Source organism: Neltuma alba, unplaced genomic scaffold, assembly GCF_004799145.2.
Source record: "Neltuma alba isolate B1F8T4 unplaced genomic scaffold, ASM479914v2 tig00011340_pilon, whole genome shotgun sequence".
NCBI classification, from domain to species: domain Eukaryota; kingdom Viridiplantae; phylum Streptophyta; class Magnoliopsida; order Fabales; family Fabaceae; genus Neltuma; species Neltuma alba.
In genome coordinates, this window is record NW_021636042.1 from 316,015 (window position 1) to 331,717 (window position 15,703).

Here is a 15,703-nt window from a genome sequence, read left to right on the forward strand (position 1 = left end):
TGGCAGCATTCAGAAGCGGTGTGTGTTATGTTTTGTGGAAGCCAGTGAGTGAGAGTGAGGTGAAAAATTTATGGCAACATGTTTGTAGGAGGAGGGAACAACCTGAGACTGAGACTGACTTCTTTAATAATGACGTGGACGAGGATCATAGTAATCAGCAGGATAATAAATTGTTAGTAGTACGACATCACCCTCACAATCACAATCAGAATCAGCAACCCCATCGCCATCCCCATCCTCATCCTCATCGGGATGAGGGTTCTTCTCCTCTTGGTGCTTCAAAAGGCAAAAGTCCCATAGTAGAAAACGACATTGATCACTTTTTGAATCATGTGGAACAGAATCGTTCGAACAAAAAACGACGGGTCGTCTGGTCCCCTGATCTCCATCAGCGTTTTGTTAGGGTGGTGAATCACCTGGGTCAGGAAAGTACGTATGCATCTTCTTCCTTTCTCCTTTCTTAATTTGTTACTTTAATTTTTATTATATCCATTCATTCACTGACTTCGATTCTGCGCACATACTAGTCAATATTCCTTGATTCTTAATTTGCAATCTACTTCTTAATATAAACAACTAAATTGCTTATACTCTAGTGTTAGGAGTCTCCAATAGAATTGCTTTCTTCAAGTTAGTTACGAGGTCTTTTTGTTTGACTTTTTTTGACATATTTCTGTTAAGAATTGGTCAAACCTCTTTCAGAAATCAGATACTCGTATTATTTTGCTTCACTTTCTTTGATATGACTCTTAAGATTTATTTAAATCTTTTTTTTTTCGTCTATGCCATTATTTTGTTAATTGTATCTCTCATCTCTCCTTTAACAAGGGAGAAGGGATCGGAGATAAGAGAGTTTGTTAGACAAGTTTTTTTTTTAAAAAATAATTTTCTTAATAATGTAAAATATTAAATGATATGAACACAATTTTCTTAAAAGGAATTAAATACCTAAAACTACAAGTGACAGCGTTACGTTATTTTGCAAAAGCAATAAGATTTATATATATATCGTTCACATTATTTCAATCCTTATGAACTGTTTGATGACCCGATCAATTCTAGTCAGTTGTGACTAATTATTCCCCCAAAAAAAGAGGCCGAACAAAAACACTGGTTTTGTTTTTTATAAGCAAAAACACTAATTTTAACACCAGAACTTTTTATTTATTATATTTTTGTGGATAGTACTAACTTATGATTTGATTTTACAATTTATTTCTTCTTATATATCTTATATAACAAGTAAATATTATTATCTCTTTTTGTATCGAGCATAATGACATCATGTTATTCTTGTAACCGACTGATGAGATAAACTATAGTTATCATTATAGTGCATGCAATGCGACATCATTCTGTTGTGCTTCGCAAGAATGTTAATATTTTTATCAGTATGTGTAGTCGATAACTGAAAATCGGGGTAAAATGATATTTTTAAACGTTTTTATTATTTGTACATGTTTTGAGCTTTTATTAATTATAATTATGAATATGAACATAGTTTTTTTCTTTTTTCTCACTTGCATCTCAGAGGCGGTGCCAAAAGCGATTCTTGAATTGATGAATGTGCCTTTTCTGACGAGAGAAAATATTGCGAGCCACTTACAGGTTGCCTGGCATTAACATATTCCTTAATTAACATTTAAACATGCTTGTTTGTCTTCATTATTTATTTAATGACGGTGGTTTCTTGCTCTAAATGGTTAATGCTTTCAGAAATATAGAATCTACCTAAAGAGGGAGGAGGAAAAGCAGAAGCTACGTTATCAGAAACATATGAATGCGATGATCAGTGCCAACCAAATCCCTCCATCCGGCCATGGAGAAACCAGCTATGGAAGAATATTTGGCAGTAATAATAATAATGAAGCTCTGGCCCAAATTTCTGCTCAGCGACTCGCAGCAGCTCTTCACCCTGACATGTTGATTTTTCAACCTCCTCCTCCTCATCAGCAAAACCCTAATTGTCCCCACCTTCTAGAACCTTGCAGGAATAATTCTCAGTCCCTTGATGTTGCCATGGAAGATGCTGTCCTCTGGTCCCAAGCTCACGATGTTCACCACTCCCTCCAAACGCAGCCCCATAATTATCACCTTGTCCGCCAGCAAATGCAGAGGCAGATGCAGATGCAGCAGCAACCTGAACAAAACTGCAGTTTTGGTATGATGGTTTAATCACAATCATAGTTATATATCAGGAAGAAGTATAACTTTTCAATCTCTAATCCTTCTTTTATATACATGGATTTAATCCCTGAACTTTGACTCAATCCTTATAATCAAGAAATTATAGGATTCAGTTATTTCAAGTGTACTGTTAAGAAAAACTAGAAGGATTATTAACTCTTTCTGAGTTAAAAAAAAATTGGAGTAAATTGTTTCAAGTTGAAGTTTTAGGAATCGAAACAATAGTGGGGGGAAAGCTCAAGAACCAAAAGTTTTATTTTTAATTATTTTTCCTTCAATTGTAATGCTGTATTTAATGATTCTAATCTCTAATTAATTCTTCGTGGAATTATAAAATTCAGTTCCTGCAGTTCCATTGGCAATGGTACCTTCATCTCTTCCGGGAAATGGGACAAACAATATGCAGCAGCTAGATCAAAACCTAGTTTCTCGTTCTTCCTATGGAGGCAATATGCAGCAATTTGATCAAAACCAAGTTTCGTGCATAACTTCTTATGGAAGCAATATGCAGCAGCAACAGATAACTCAAAACCTGGTTTCTGGTGTGCAGCAGATAGATCAAAAACCATCTTCAGGTTCCTCCTACGGCGGCAGTATGCAGCAACTTGATAAAACCCTAGGTTCTTCCCATGGAGGCAATATGCAGCAACTTGATCCAAACCTAGGCTCAGGTTCTCCTTATGGAAGCAATATGCAGCAGCAACTTGATCAAACCCTAGCTTCAAGAGGGAATAATGTGCAGCAACTTGATCATGCCATGGCTTCCGGTTCTCCCCATGGAGGAAATATGCAGCATCTTGATCAAGCTCTAGCTTCAGGTTCTTCCCATGGAGGAAATATGCAGCAACAACAGATAACTCAAAACCGGGTTTCTGGCATGCAACGGATAGATCAAAACCTCGGTTCAGGTTCTTCCCATGGAGGCAATATGCGGCAGATAACTCAAAACCAGGTTTCTGGCATGCAACAGATAGATCAAAACCTAGGTTCAGGTTCTTCCCATGGAGGCAATATGCAGCAGATAGGTCAAAGCCAGGTTTCTGGCATGCAACAGATAGATCAAAACCTTGGTTCAGGTTGTCCCCATGGAGGCAATATGCAGCAACAACAGATAACTCAAAACCAGGTTTCTGGCATGCAACAGATAGATCAAAACCTAGGTTCATCAGGTTCTCCTCATGGAGGCAATATGCAACAATTTGATCAAACCCTAGCTTCAAGATCTTCCCATGGAGGCAATATGCAGCTTGTTCAAAACCTTGCTTCAGGTTCTTCCCATGGAAACAATATGCAACAGCAACAGTTTGATCAGAACTTGGCTTCAGGTTCTTGTCAAGTTACTGGTACTGGAGGTGATGGAACCATCAAGCCAGAAGCAATACTTGCTAGGGATCCTGATGATGAATTCGGAGGTAATCCTGATGATCAGTTCCATCAATTGATTGCCGAACCTGATGTGAATGAGGCTAATCTTGACTTCCTTGGTGATATCCCATTTGACGGCCTCCACATCAACCGCGAAAATAAGGCACCTGGACCCTCTACATTTGCACCTGGGATCGCTTGTTTTGCAGAAAGGAAGCTAGACCAATAGTGAACGTTTACCTATATATATATTTTGGGATTAATTAAATGTATAATAGTTAGAGTTCTCTCCTATGTATTTGCAGCAACTTTTTAATTTTTTCCCCCTTGTTTATGGCTATACGTTTTCATGGGATTTTTTGTTCTTATGGCGAATGTTGAATATTTTGGTTCAAATATTTTAAGATTCTGGATTTTCATTATTGATGATAAAGACTTGTTGGCAAAAATAATAAAAATGACTTGGTACGCAATCACCCATCAAATAAATAATACTACCCCCTGTACTTATTCTATTTATAAAGTATTTTCAACATATTTTACACAGATCATGAAAAATCTTAAACTGTATTAACTCTAAATCAAAATATAATCACTTTTCAACTTTGCAAATAACAATATGCACTATTCGATCCTTATTATGAGGATCAAATAACTAATTTACAGATAATGAGCAATTAGTTAAAATTAGTTAAAAATAATAAATAAGTTAGAAATATAACTTTGTTTCCAAATATGTCCTTAAAATAAAGGGAAAATTACACTCAGGTTCCACAGAGCACAATTAATATAAAAAAGGTCCCTCGAAATCCCGAAATGATTCTGAAGTCCCCAGGGACCTGTGTGTAATTAATTCTAATTGTGAAATTACGTAGTTACCCCTGTTAATTTGAACTTATTTACAACCTCAACAGTGGCTGTTAACAACCCGAGAAGAGGTGGTTAACAACCTCAACAACGCCCCTGGAACCTCAACAATGGCTGTTAACAACCCGAGAATAGGTGGTTAACAACCTCAACAACGCCCCTGGCATTCCACAGAGTGAGTTGTCATGAGCACTGCCGAGGTTGTCAATCACGTCTTCTCGGGTTGTTAACAGCCACTGTTGAGATTGTAAACGAATTGCTGCAATAAAATTAACAGGGGTAAGTAGGTAATTTCACAATTAGAATTAATTACACACAGGTCTCTGGGGACTTCAGAATCATTTCGCGATTTCAAGGGACCTTTTTTATATTAATTGTGCTCTGTGGGACCTGAGTGTAATTTTCCCTAAAATAAATGAGAAAAATGATAAAAGAGAATGTTTTGAAGCTTATATATAGCACTAGGGAGAGCATACTATAATGATAAAAGACAAAATAGTACATTTATAATAAAAAATTTAATGATGTGACTTAATAAGACCAATAAAATTTTCTTCTCCCTGCCTAATAAATAAAACTAAAAAAGTAGATAACTAATTTTAAAATATTAAACATTTTATTCAAATTAGTTATTTGTGACATATGTGATTTGATGGCCATAATTAAGTGAAAAACAAAAAGTTAATATCATTGGAGAATGTTCAAAACGATAAAAGAAAAAAAAAAGAGGATTTGGTACGTACTCACCCATCAAATAAATAATATAGAGAGCATTGAAAAAATAAAATCAAGAAAGGAAAAGAAAAGAGGGACACCATCCAGTATAAGATAAATTGAACAAACAAACTTGGAGTTCAGAAAAGAAATACAGATTTTTGCATTCTTCCACTATCCCTGTACTGGGATATACATTTTTTTTTAAAGCCATACTTGATATTCAGAATAAAATTTAATAAATTTTTTTAAATATTTATGTCTTGATAAAAATAATTTTTAAAACCTTTGTTATCATCTTATCATAGCAATAAAAATATGATAGATATTGCAAATACCAATTTTTTAAGAAAGGAATTCCTCTACACGTTTTTGTCTTGAATAACCATTCTCTAAAGAACTTATAATTATTTTATTATTTTAAATAATTTATTTATATTTATTAACTAATATTAATTGGTATTAATTATATATATAGTATTTTACTCTAATATGTAGATCTCAACTTCTAATTTTTATTCTTTTTGAACTTGTAATATGGATGTTTGATATATATGACTTCAAAAAGCTTATTTGAAACAATAAAAATTGCAAAAATAATCTTTCTATTAATCTTTTATAAAACTCTGATGGGATTTGCTTCTATGGGGCTCTTCTTGTTCTTGTGCTCTTCGATATATGTGGTTAATGTGCTAAATACTTGTACAAAATTTTCTTGAAAAAATTTCATGTTTAAAGGAGCAAGAAGATAAAGGCAAGCAAAAAACTTCCAGAAATGAGAGTTCAAACGTTGGCAAAAGGGACAAAAAGAAGAAGAAGAAGAAGAAATGACAGTTCAAACCGCAGACAAAACCAACAATATATTAGAATCAAGCCATAAATGCTTTAGAAATCATACCTACATTAAACAGAAAAATGAAATTTCAGAAGGACGACAGAAAAATCAATATATATTTGAGTTTTTGTGAAGTAATTAACTCACCTGGAAAATGCAATGACGACCTCATGGACGACATCGAAGGGCTATGGAACTCCACAACTGCACGAATAATTGATTTTAACAGTGTGATGAACTGTCATCTTGAGAGAGAGAGAGATATATATATATTTGTATTTATATAGTGTATAGCAAATTCAAATAAAATAATATCAAACTTATCGTATAAATATAATAAGCAATATTTTGGAATAATTCAAAGAGTTCTAAAATCTGGTACTATACGTTAAAATTATCTCAAGTCCTATAATTATTGAACTCCCAGATATGATTTAGCGAGATTATGAAAAGTCTCTTACTTCATCAACTTCACAAAACTTACCCAATTATTATAAATAAAATAGAATTCGAAAAAGAATATTGACTACAACTTTTGCAATGCTTTGTAGAATAAATGCTTAAAATGACATCATTTGCATATTTTTTAAATCGGTATATATTGATTCGAAGATTAATTTTGAATTGTTACAAAGATAATCTAAAATGAAATAACAATAGATTGTTATTATGAGATAAGGATGGTAACAATTGAAATCCAAGTGTTTTACATCGAACAAAAATAGTTGATTTGTTGAACAATTATAATTTAACATCCATTTTATTATTAGTATCATTTTTTAGAGATAGCTACAAATATATAGAGGAAAAAAAAACAATATAAACTTTTCATTTGATTCCTATTAAATCTACAAAGCATTGATATTTCAAATAAGTAAATATACTTGTTGGTAAAAATAAAAAGTAAATATACTTGTATCAGATCTAACTGTCAACACGTAAAACTCTGTCCAATAAGTAAATTACTTGCATCCAATCAGAACTGTCAATGTAAAACCCTGTCAAATGTTTCAGATACCTTATCTCTTCTAAGGTCTTTCATCATCAATATCTTCCCTAAATCTTTTTTTTTTTTTTATAACCTTTAGGGCCACATGGTTTCAAACTCTTTTTCGTGATCCTATTATCAAGTATTTGAATAACCGACTAATTCGAATTATGGCTTTGCAATGCATGTCTTCTCTAAATCTGCATAAGCCTAGCTATGATGATGAACAGTACAAGCTTGAGACTGCAGTTTGGTAGCTTGATGAAGGTGGTTTATTCTCTCCCATCTCATCGTTTTTCAAATTTGAAAATGGACTTGCTTCCTAATCAAATACTATATTATTCTCCGTTCAAAATTCCCATACTTTCTGGTTATAGAGTACAACATAGAGTGTGATAGGTTCTCTTCATAGTCATCTATTTCAATTATAAGAGCGTAGTTTCATGCTACTATAGGGCTCTATATAGGCAGGGCTTTCTATGGAAGGTAGTATAGGAGAACCTGAAAAAAGATTTTCTACGTCTGGCTACAACTTTACCTTCGCATTATCATGGTTTGTCCAAAATTTTATTAACACAAGGGTTAACTCTTATGGTGATATGTCTGTCCTATATATGTATGTGTAATGCGCACACACGCCTATATAATATTTCGGCCTCATGCTCTTTTGACAGTATCAAGAGTGAAAAGCATGGATGGACTTAAGATCTTTATTCATAATAGCAACTACATTTTAAATCCAAGCAACGATAGTGTTTTCTATATATAAATAGACTTTCCGGAATCTATAGTCAGCAGAAGGTTCATGTTCTTCTTCAAAGCGTGCATATGTTGAAATTAAGGTAAAACATCTTAATTAACTCCATTTTAAATGTGCGTTTGGTAGCTTTTGATTTTGTTCAACAGAGGCTCAGATGCTTTTGTTGGTTGCAACTTGATTAGCAAAACCTCTTTAATTCATGTGAATTATTGTTTTTGAATCCATCCTTTGGGCTTCAACTTGATGGGCATCCATGTTCCTGCAAGATCTGATTGCTGTTAATTTCAAATGCCCTTCCCATTGCATGGAGAGAATATATCTGCATTAGTTTTTAGCTCAATAATGTTATTGTTAACAAGAAAGAACAAAGGTTTTATCAATTTTACCACTCTAAATAGATTTCAAGCTTAATCAAGGGGTATAATATAAATCATCTTAAACCATGTTGGGTTGGGTTCATACAAGCTTGTGAATTTATTAAGGACGTCTTTGTATAGTAAGCTTCAAGCCATTAGCCATTGAAAGAATAGTCATCATGCGATATTTGACAGTGTGACCAGCCACCAATTGGAATCTGTAAAATCTGCACAGAATTGCAAGCGCCATTCTCATCTGCAAGTAAGCTGAATCCTTCCCCAGACATATCCTTGGCCCTGCCTGCATATATATTATCCCATCATTAATTTAAATCCAAATTCAAATTCACTCATCTTTGATCAAATTAACTAACCTGAAAGGCAGTGAATTTGAAAGGAGATTCATGTACTAGAAGACCATCTTTGAACCACCTCTCAGGTCTGAAGGAGGAAGCATCAGGACCCCAATTATACTCCATCCTTCCCATTGAGTATGGAACATAAGTCACCATCCCTCCTGCTTTTATTCTTGTTCCATCTGGTAACACATCATCCTCCAATACTCCCTTTGGGTCCTACAAAATAACGTGGCTATATATAATTTCATGATTGAGATCTTTATGGTTTTTCTCAAAATATCTTATAATGAAATGTAGAATAACATACCTGAGGAACTGCTGGATACAGTCTAAGTGTTTCTGTTATGACTGCATGCAAATAAGGCAGCTTCTCTAATGAATCTTTTGTCAATAGCGCAGAAAATTGGTGTATTCTTGTGTTGAATGATTCAGGATCTTCAGTGTCACAATGAAGCAATGAAACATTGCGTAGTTTTGCTTGATCCTCCTCAAAAGTTTTGAGCTCTGAGTAAAGCTTCTCAGCAACATGATCATGTGTCATGGTCATATATATGGCCCATGACAGAGTCGTCGCTGTTGTGTCTCGACCAGCAATCACAAAGTTCAACACCACATCTCTCAGATTCTTCTCTGTTGCATCAGTTCCCTCTCCCAATTCTATGAATCTTGATAGAATATCGTGTTTAATCTGAGTTTTGATCGAAGAAAGTGATGATTAATTAATTTCTATAGTTGTAAATTGCATCTATTTTGCAATTTTCAGAAACCAGACACATGAAGACAAAGTAGAAACAGAACATGATACTAAAATCTCTATTAATATGGATGTTAGACTCAGAAACATATGATAAATTTGTAATTGAATTTGCTGTTAGTAAGCAAGCACCTTATGATGCAGGCCATTGTTCTTGGCTTCTTCTATCTCAGCCTTTCTTCTTCGAATGACTGAGTAAGTGAAATCATCAATGATCTTAATGCTTCGGTCAAGCTGTGCTTCAGAGCCTATGTTTAGGAACTTCTTGATTTTCCAGAACGGATCAATGAATCTAAGTGTGACGATGATGTTTGCAGCATCAAAGGCTTGAGCAAAAAGATTGTCTGGTAAATTGGGAGCCAGGCTTCCTATTTCAACACCAAATCCCACCTTGCATATGGAGTCTAAAGTCATCCTCATCAGTAACTCCTAAAATGTCAAAACTCAAGTTTCATCAATAATCACTTCTTTGTGCTAGGTTCCATATATGAAGTATCTATAGTGTAAGTTTGTTGTTTTGGTTCTGTTCTCTCCAGATCCATATATATATATATATATATATATGAATTGACCCGGAGACAAACCGGGCCCACTATATATACCTGCACGTCGACTTGTTGATCGAGGAAAGAAGCAGAGGAGAGAATGGAAGAGAGCTTGAGGCTGTAGTCTCTGAAAACTTTGGTACTGAACTCTCTTAAATTCTTGGAAGCAAACTCCAAGCTGGCAGTCTTCCTTTGTTTCCTCCAAAGCTCACCATCTGAATTGAATATGCCATCTCCAAGCAGCACTTCTATATATGAATGGTACACTTCCCCCTTCACACATCATTCAAATCAAAACCATTATCGTCCAAAATTATAATCTGAATATATGTAACTTAGTCAAAACCAAAATTATAATATTTTATGTTCAAATGGAGATTATAATACCTTAGGATAGTTGTTGAAGTTGGTCTTAAGGACATGTTCAACATTGGCAGGATCAGCAATGTAAGTATAGGTTGTGAAAGGCATAGGAACCACCACAGTTTTAGAGTGAGACAAGTAAGTGACAAGCCAATCATGCATCCTCTCATAGTTCATCAGTTGTTCTATTGCAGCTCCCAGAACTGGCCATGTCTTTGGCCCTTTCTTCTTCCTCTGGCTCCATCTGTGCATCACTATCCATGTCGTCACTGTCATCATCACTAACCCTAACCCTCCCATGTTCAATAACCCTTCCTTTATGGCAGAAACTACAGTCTGGTTACTTTCTTTGTCCATTTCACAAGGACAAATGTTTATGCCGCAGAAAAGAAAATATGTTTTGCTTTGTTGATTAATTTGTTACTTTGTGATATAAATAATATGAGATTCTTGAGTTGGTTAAAATGTTGGTGAAGGTATAGTTAGGCGAAGAGTTTTTGGGTTGTTTTTGGCAAATAGCTTAACTATCACCATCTTGAAGTGGGTTAGAATTTAAGAGTTAAGAAATGTTTCATTCATTCTGTGTTCTTCACCTACCATATTCTTTGGAAAAACTAAGAATAAACATAAAGTGAATTTCTCATTCCTTCTTAGAATTTTACTGAAATCACATCAACCTTCTGTCTACTTTCAAATATGCAAACTTTTCTACTTAAAAAATTGTATGAACCTCTGCTCTTTCAACGGATTGAATAATGATGATTGATTCTTTATTTGATTTTCGTTTCCCTTGGGAAAACTAATTTTTTGGGCCTATCATACCAAATAATTAAAGGACCGATTCACTTTTGGTTGAGATCCAACTCCAATCAATATTCTAAAAAAAAAGAAAGAAAGATGATCCTTCCAATAAACTCATATACATGAACAGAGAAGTTTATGAAGTTACACGGAAAGAATTAGCTAATAATGGCTCCACAACTCAAGTTGACTCGAGTGGGTGTGAATTATTTGAGCAAGACCAATTAAATTAAAGGAGTCAGCCAAGATAATTAATGGCGGCTTATATGTCAAAGCAAGTTAATGATTTTTCTTTTTCTGCGCATAGATATCCTCTTATTGGAGATAATCTTATTTGAAACGCTGTCAGGCACTAAATATAGATACCTCTCCTAGCAGGAATTCGAATCTTAGTTCACTACATTGTAAGGGATTAACCCCTTCTACTAAATCCAATTCCTGTTGGTTAAAGTATGTTAGTGGTGATTTCATATGGTGAAGTAATGATATGAGGATGGACTAAGAAGAGATTTGGGTTGGAATAATGGAAAGGGCCGAGAAAATAATCAAAGGGTTTTGAAGAAGACCAGTAGTGACAAAGGATTCCATGAACTTGGTCATGTCTTCCCTCTCATATGATACGATCATTCTTCTTCCTCTTGGGAATTTCCTTCTATTATTCTTCTTTTTCTGTAATTTATTTCCTTTACCAATTAGTGTGTCTTTCCTTCTTGTTATACTATGGTTGTTGAAGGATTGATATTCTTTAATGTAACTATTATGAGATCTCCATTAATTGAATTATTTTTATTATCTGATAAAAAAAAAGTAATTTTCATTAGCTTATTGTTGACATAATTGACGAGTGAAGTGACTTACTTATCCAGGTCACCTCTTTATTTTGGGTTGCAAACCGTTGAAATTAACTTAATACTCCTCCGGTCCTAATTATAAGACCCAATTGACTTATTTGAGGAAATTAAGGAAGTAAGTTAAGTTGGTTATTTATAATAAATAAGTGTTGTCATTCCTAAAATATCCTTGCTAATTAAGTATATTGGCTAAAACTATCATTATTAGAAGGATTATCTTGGAAAAAAATACATAAATATAATAGATAAAATGGATTAGGGTCTTATAATTAGGACCAAATAAAAAGTCAAATAGGGTCTTATAATAAGGACCGGAGGAGTATCATATTTTAATCCAAATCCTGAAACCCTCGAGGGCGTATGTGGGTGATCCCAACTCAAAAGTCACCATTGGAAGAGGCAACATATTGTTAATATTGTCACCCTCTCCATATTGGGATAGGCAAATTAAAATAATTATTCAAATAATTGTTAAGTGATCTTAAAGGTGCGATTGATATAAGGGAAATGGAGGAGACGGAAGAAAAGAAAATTTTTTAATAAACTCGATTTAAAAAATTATAAAAGTGGGGTTAAAAGTTTTTGATTAATTTTTATTACTCTTTTATATTACTTATTTTCTTTATTAAAATTTTAAAACCCCACTTTTTTAATTTTCTAAATAAAACTCATTAAAATTTTCCTTCCTTTTCCCTCTCATTTATTTCTTTCATACCAAATAGTACCTAATGCTAAAGAAGGTGTACATTTTGATTAAAACAAAAGGTCAGCAATGTAATTTAACAATCAACTAATAATTAGGCGGTATTTGGTTTTCACAGAAAGTGTTTTTTAAAAACATTTTTAGTAAGTCAGGATAAAATTCTTTTTATATATTTATTTTATATATCATAAAATTATTTTAAAATTACTATTTGGTTGTATTCAAACATCCCGTTAAATGTAAAAAGAAAATTAAAACTAGAAAAGAAGGTTTGTACAAACAAAAACTGAAGATGATGATTATCAATTATATTGATCATGATTATGGAAGAAACTTCTTGATTTTACACAGAAATCCAATCTGTTATCTCCAAGGATCTCGCTCCCATGTGGCATAAGAGAAGAGGGTTATGATAAAATAACTGCATTATTTTATTATACCGAAGACAAAAAGCATATATTGATTCATTATTTTACTTCTTTCTTCACCGTGGGGGGAAAAACAGCGCAATAATTCAAACACGTGGCAGTGATTAGACGGGAGTTATATTCCAATTTTAAGAGTCGCTTTGACGAATTAATATTTAAATTTTTCTTTCTTTAGATCTATATTATAGAGTATACACTGTAAAATATACTAATATAGTATTATATTTTTTTCGAAAAGTCATATCCCTATTAAGGGAAAAAAAACCATACCTGTCTGTCTACATTTGACTAAAGCTTTAAATATTGTAGCTTGCACCGTTGAAGTAGGAAATTCTTTACAGTTGGAGTTTCGTGATCATATTGATGTGAGATTTTTAAACTCGTTTTTTCAAACAAAAAATGATTTTAAAACTTACTATTTATGTGACCAAAAGCTTATACAACTGTCATATTTAATTATTATAAATAAGTACATCTAGGTTTATTTACTTCTGTACTGTGTAAACTTATTTAAATTAAATCCCCATGATAAAATCTTGACTTGAATAATTCGCCTAATTGTCTAAACAGCTGTACCTTTTTAGAATTAGACTATGATGTTATTGGCGTTTCTGTTTTAAAAATAGTAGCACCTAGTGTCCAAAATGTTGGCATTATAGCATTTTAATCGTGTATCCAGGGGGAGGGGGAACGTGTTTTTCGAGTGAACAGGGGAAGAAAACATTTTAATTATGGTTTCTTTCATAGTACATGAAAAATTATTACTTTCGATCTTTAATATAAGATTTAGTTCACTAAACTTAAAAAATTAAAAAAAATTATTAAATTACTTAAGTATATTATATGTTATATGACATATTTAAAATACTTGTGTATTACTACCTTCAATTATTTATATAAAAGCTAGTTTGATTTTTAATTTGCTCCTAAATATAAAATCTTAATTCGTTTTGTTTCTCTTATTCATCCATTCTTTTTTCTAAAATAGTCCATGCGGTAGTTGCACATGTTAAAGATTTTATCAAATAATAGCAACAAATACACATGATTAGTAAGGGTATTTTAAAAAAAAACAACACCTATTTATTATAGATAACTAGCTTAACAAACCTTTTTAATTTATTCAAATTAATCAACTAGTTGTTATATTAAAGACTTGAAGGTAGTATTAGATCATATATTAATTTATAAGTGAAACAAATTGGTTTAAAAAATAAATATAAATACTCTAAAATAATTTAATAATTTTTTTAATCTTCTTAAATAAATCAATTGGACTTTTTTATTAAGGATTGTAAGTAGTAATTAGTTCCCATCTCCGTCCTCTTTGTTTAATAGATCCTCTTGTAAAGTATTTTCCTTCTTTTTTTTTTTCTTTCTTTCGGAAAGGGGGGGAGGCTGTACTATAGAAAGGAAAACAAGGAAACAATACCTGCACAGAATATCTATGTTTTCAATTATTTTGATGAAAATAGGACGATCAATATATCATAATAAGATTTTGGGGAGTATATATATATATTTATATATTTATATGGCAATTTTTTTTTTAAGTTATAAGATTTTAGGGTTAATATTTCAAGATTCATGGCCCATTTGCTATCAATTGTTATTGCTATTGGAGCAGCTTATTGTTGACTGCCATATAATTATATGTCCAAAAACTTTAAATCGCTGAGTTTCCAGATAAAAATATTTTTCCTGATCAAGACCGTCATCTTGCAGATACTCAATTTCTGAATCAACTATTAAATTATCATATTTGCTTCGAAAAATCAATCATTCCCAATTCATATAAAAAGAATTCATACCTGTCGATATTTGACTAAACCTTTAAAAATTCAAAAGTGCGCCTTTGAAATTAAAGCAGGCCATTTATATGGCTTCATTCTTGTTGACGGTAACGACAAAAATAATCTAAAATATTCCACAAAAGATGAATCTTTAATTTGAATATATTTAAATTATATTACTAAACTAAATTTTTTAAGTTAAAGACCATTATGTTGGCCCAAGAAAAAAAAAATCTTGGCTCCAATTATGCCACCCCCATGCATAGGGCTGCTGTATAAATAATTGCACCAAAATTGAACAATATTAATAGTTGCATAAATTTGTTTTGAAAAATTATATAATACTTGTCCCTGTCAATCCTCCCTCTATCCTCCGCCATTGACCATTCCAATATTTTAAGAATATTGGTATTTAGTTTTGAAATAATTTTTTAGCTTTTTAAAAATATCCTTAATAATTGACTCATGATAATTCAGGTTGATGTTAATAACCACTTCAAATTGCTCCTTAATATAAAAATTAGATAATTAATTTAAAAAAATAAATTAAATTAACTAAATTAATTATTTATCACAAACATATGTTAGGAATATTTTGGGAATTATTGGAGGTGGCAACCCTTACAGTTACTACGTACTACTATCTCTGATCCTTAATATAAGATCTTATTTAATTTTTATTTTGGTTCTAAATATAAGATCTCAATTCACCTTGTCTCTCGTATTTATACATTTTTTTCCTAATATAATTCTTCTAATAATGAAAATTCTAACCAATACATTTGATTATCAAGAACATTTTAAAAAAGATAATATTTATTTATTATTTTTTTTTAATCTTCTCAAATTAATTAACTAGTTCTTATAATTAAAAGCGGAGGTAGTATTTTATTTTCCTTCGACCATTAATCACTCACAAGGCTTTCTTTGACTTCGGGATACCAAAAACAGATACAGAAAAAAGACAAGTCTTCCTTTGTTTTTCTTTTCTTCTTCTTGTTTTGTTTTTAGGTGCTATCATAGGCAATAATGCT

At 32.4% G+C, this 15,703-nt stretch overlaps 1 protein-coding gene across 1 annotated transcript; it reads right to left on the bottom strand.

Moving 5' to 3' along the window:
- Positions 1 to 8,193: 8,193 nt before the first annotated feature.
- On the bottom strand, positions 8,194 to 10,450 carry LOC114712224 (cytochrome P450 704B1-like). Its single transcript, XM_028896704.1, has 6 exons — positions 10,118 to 10,450; positions 9,788 to 10,003; positions 9,318 to 9,614; positions 8,739 to 9,119; positions 8,447 to 8,647; positions 8,194 to 8,373 (listed from the first exon to the last, which is right to left on the bottom strand). The coding sequence occupies exons 1-6, from the start codon at positions 10,448 to 10,450 to the stop codon at positions 8,194 to 8,196; spliced, it is 1,608 nt and encodes a 535-aa protein (XP_028752537.1).
- Positions 10,451 to 15,703: the final 5,253 nt, after the last annotated feature.

Bases quoted from the DNA above. Each gene is read 5' to 3' on its own strand.
- LOC114712224 (XM_028896704.1), bottom strand. From the start codon at position 10,450: ATGGACAAAGAAAGTAACCAGACTGTAGTTTCTGCCATAAAGGAAGGG. The intron at 9,615-9,787 runs GTATATATAGTG...TTGACATTTTAG, and splicing joins ATCAACAAGTCGACGTGCAG to GAGTTACTGATGAGGATGAC. The intron at 9,120-9,317 runs GTGCTTGCTTAC...ATCAAAACTCAG, and splicing joins ACAATGGCCTGCATCATAAG to ATTAAACACGATATTCTATC.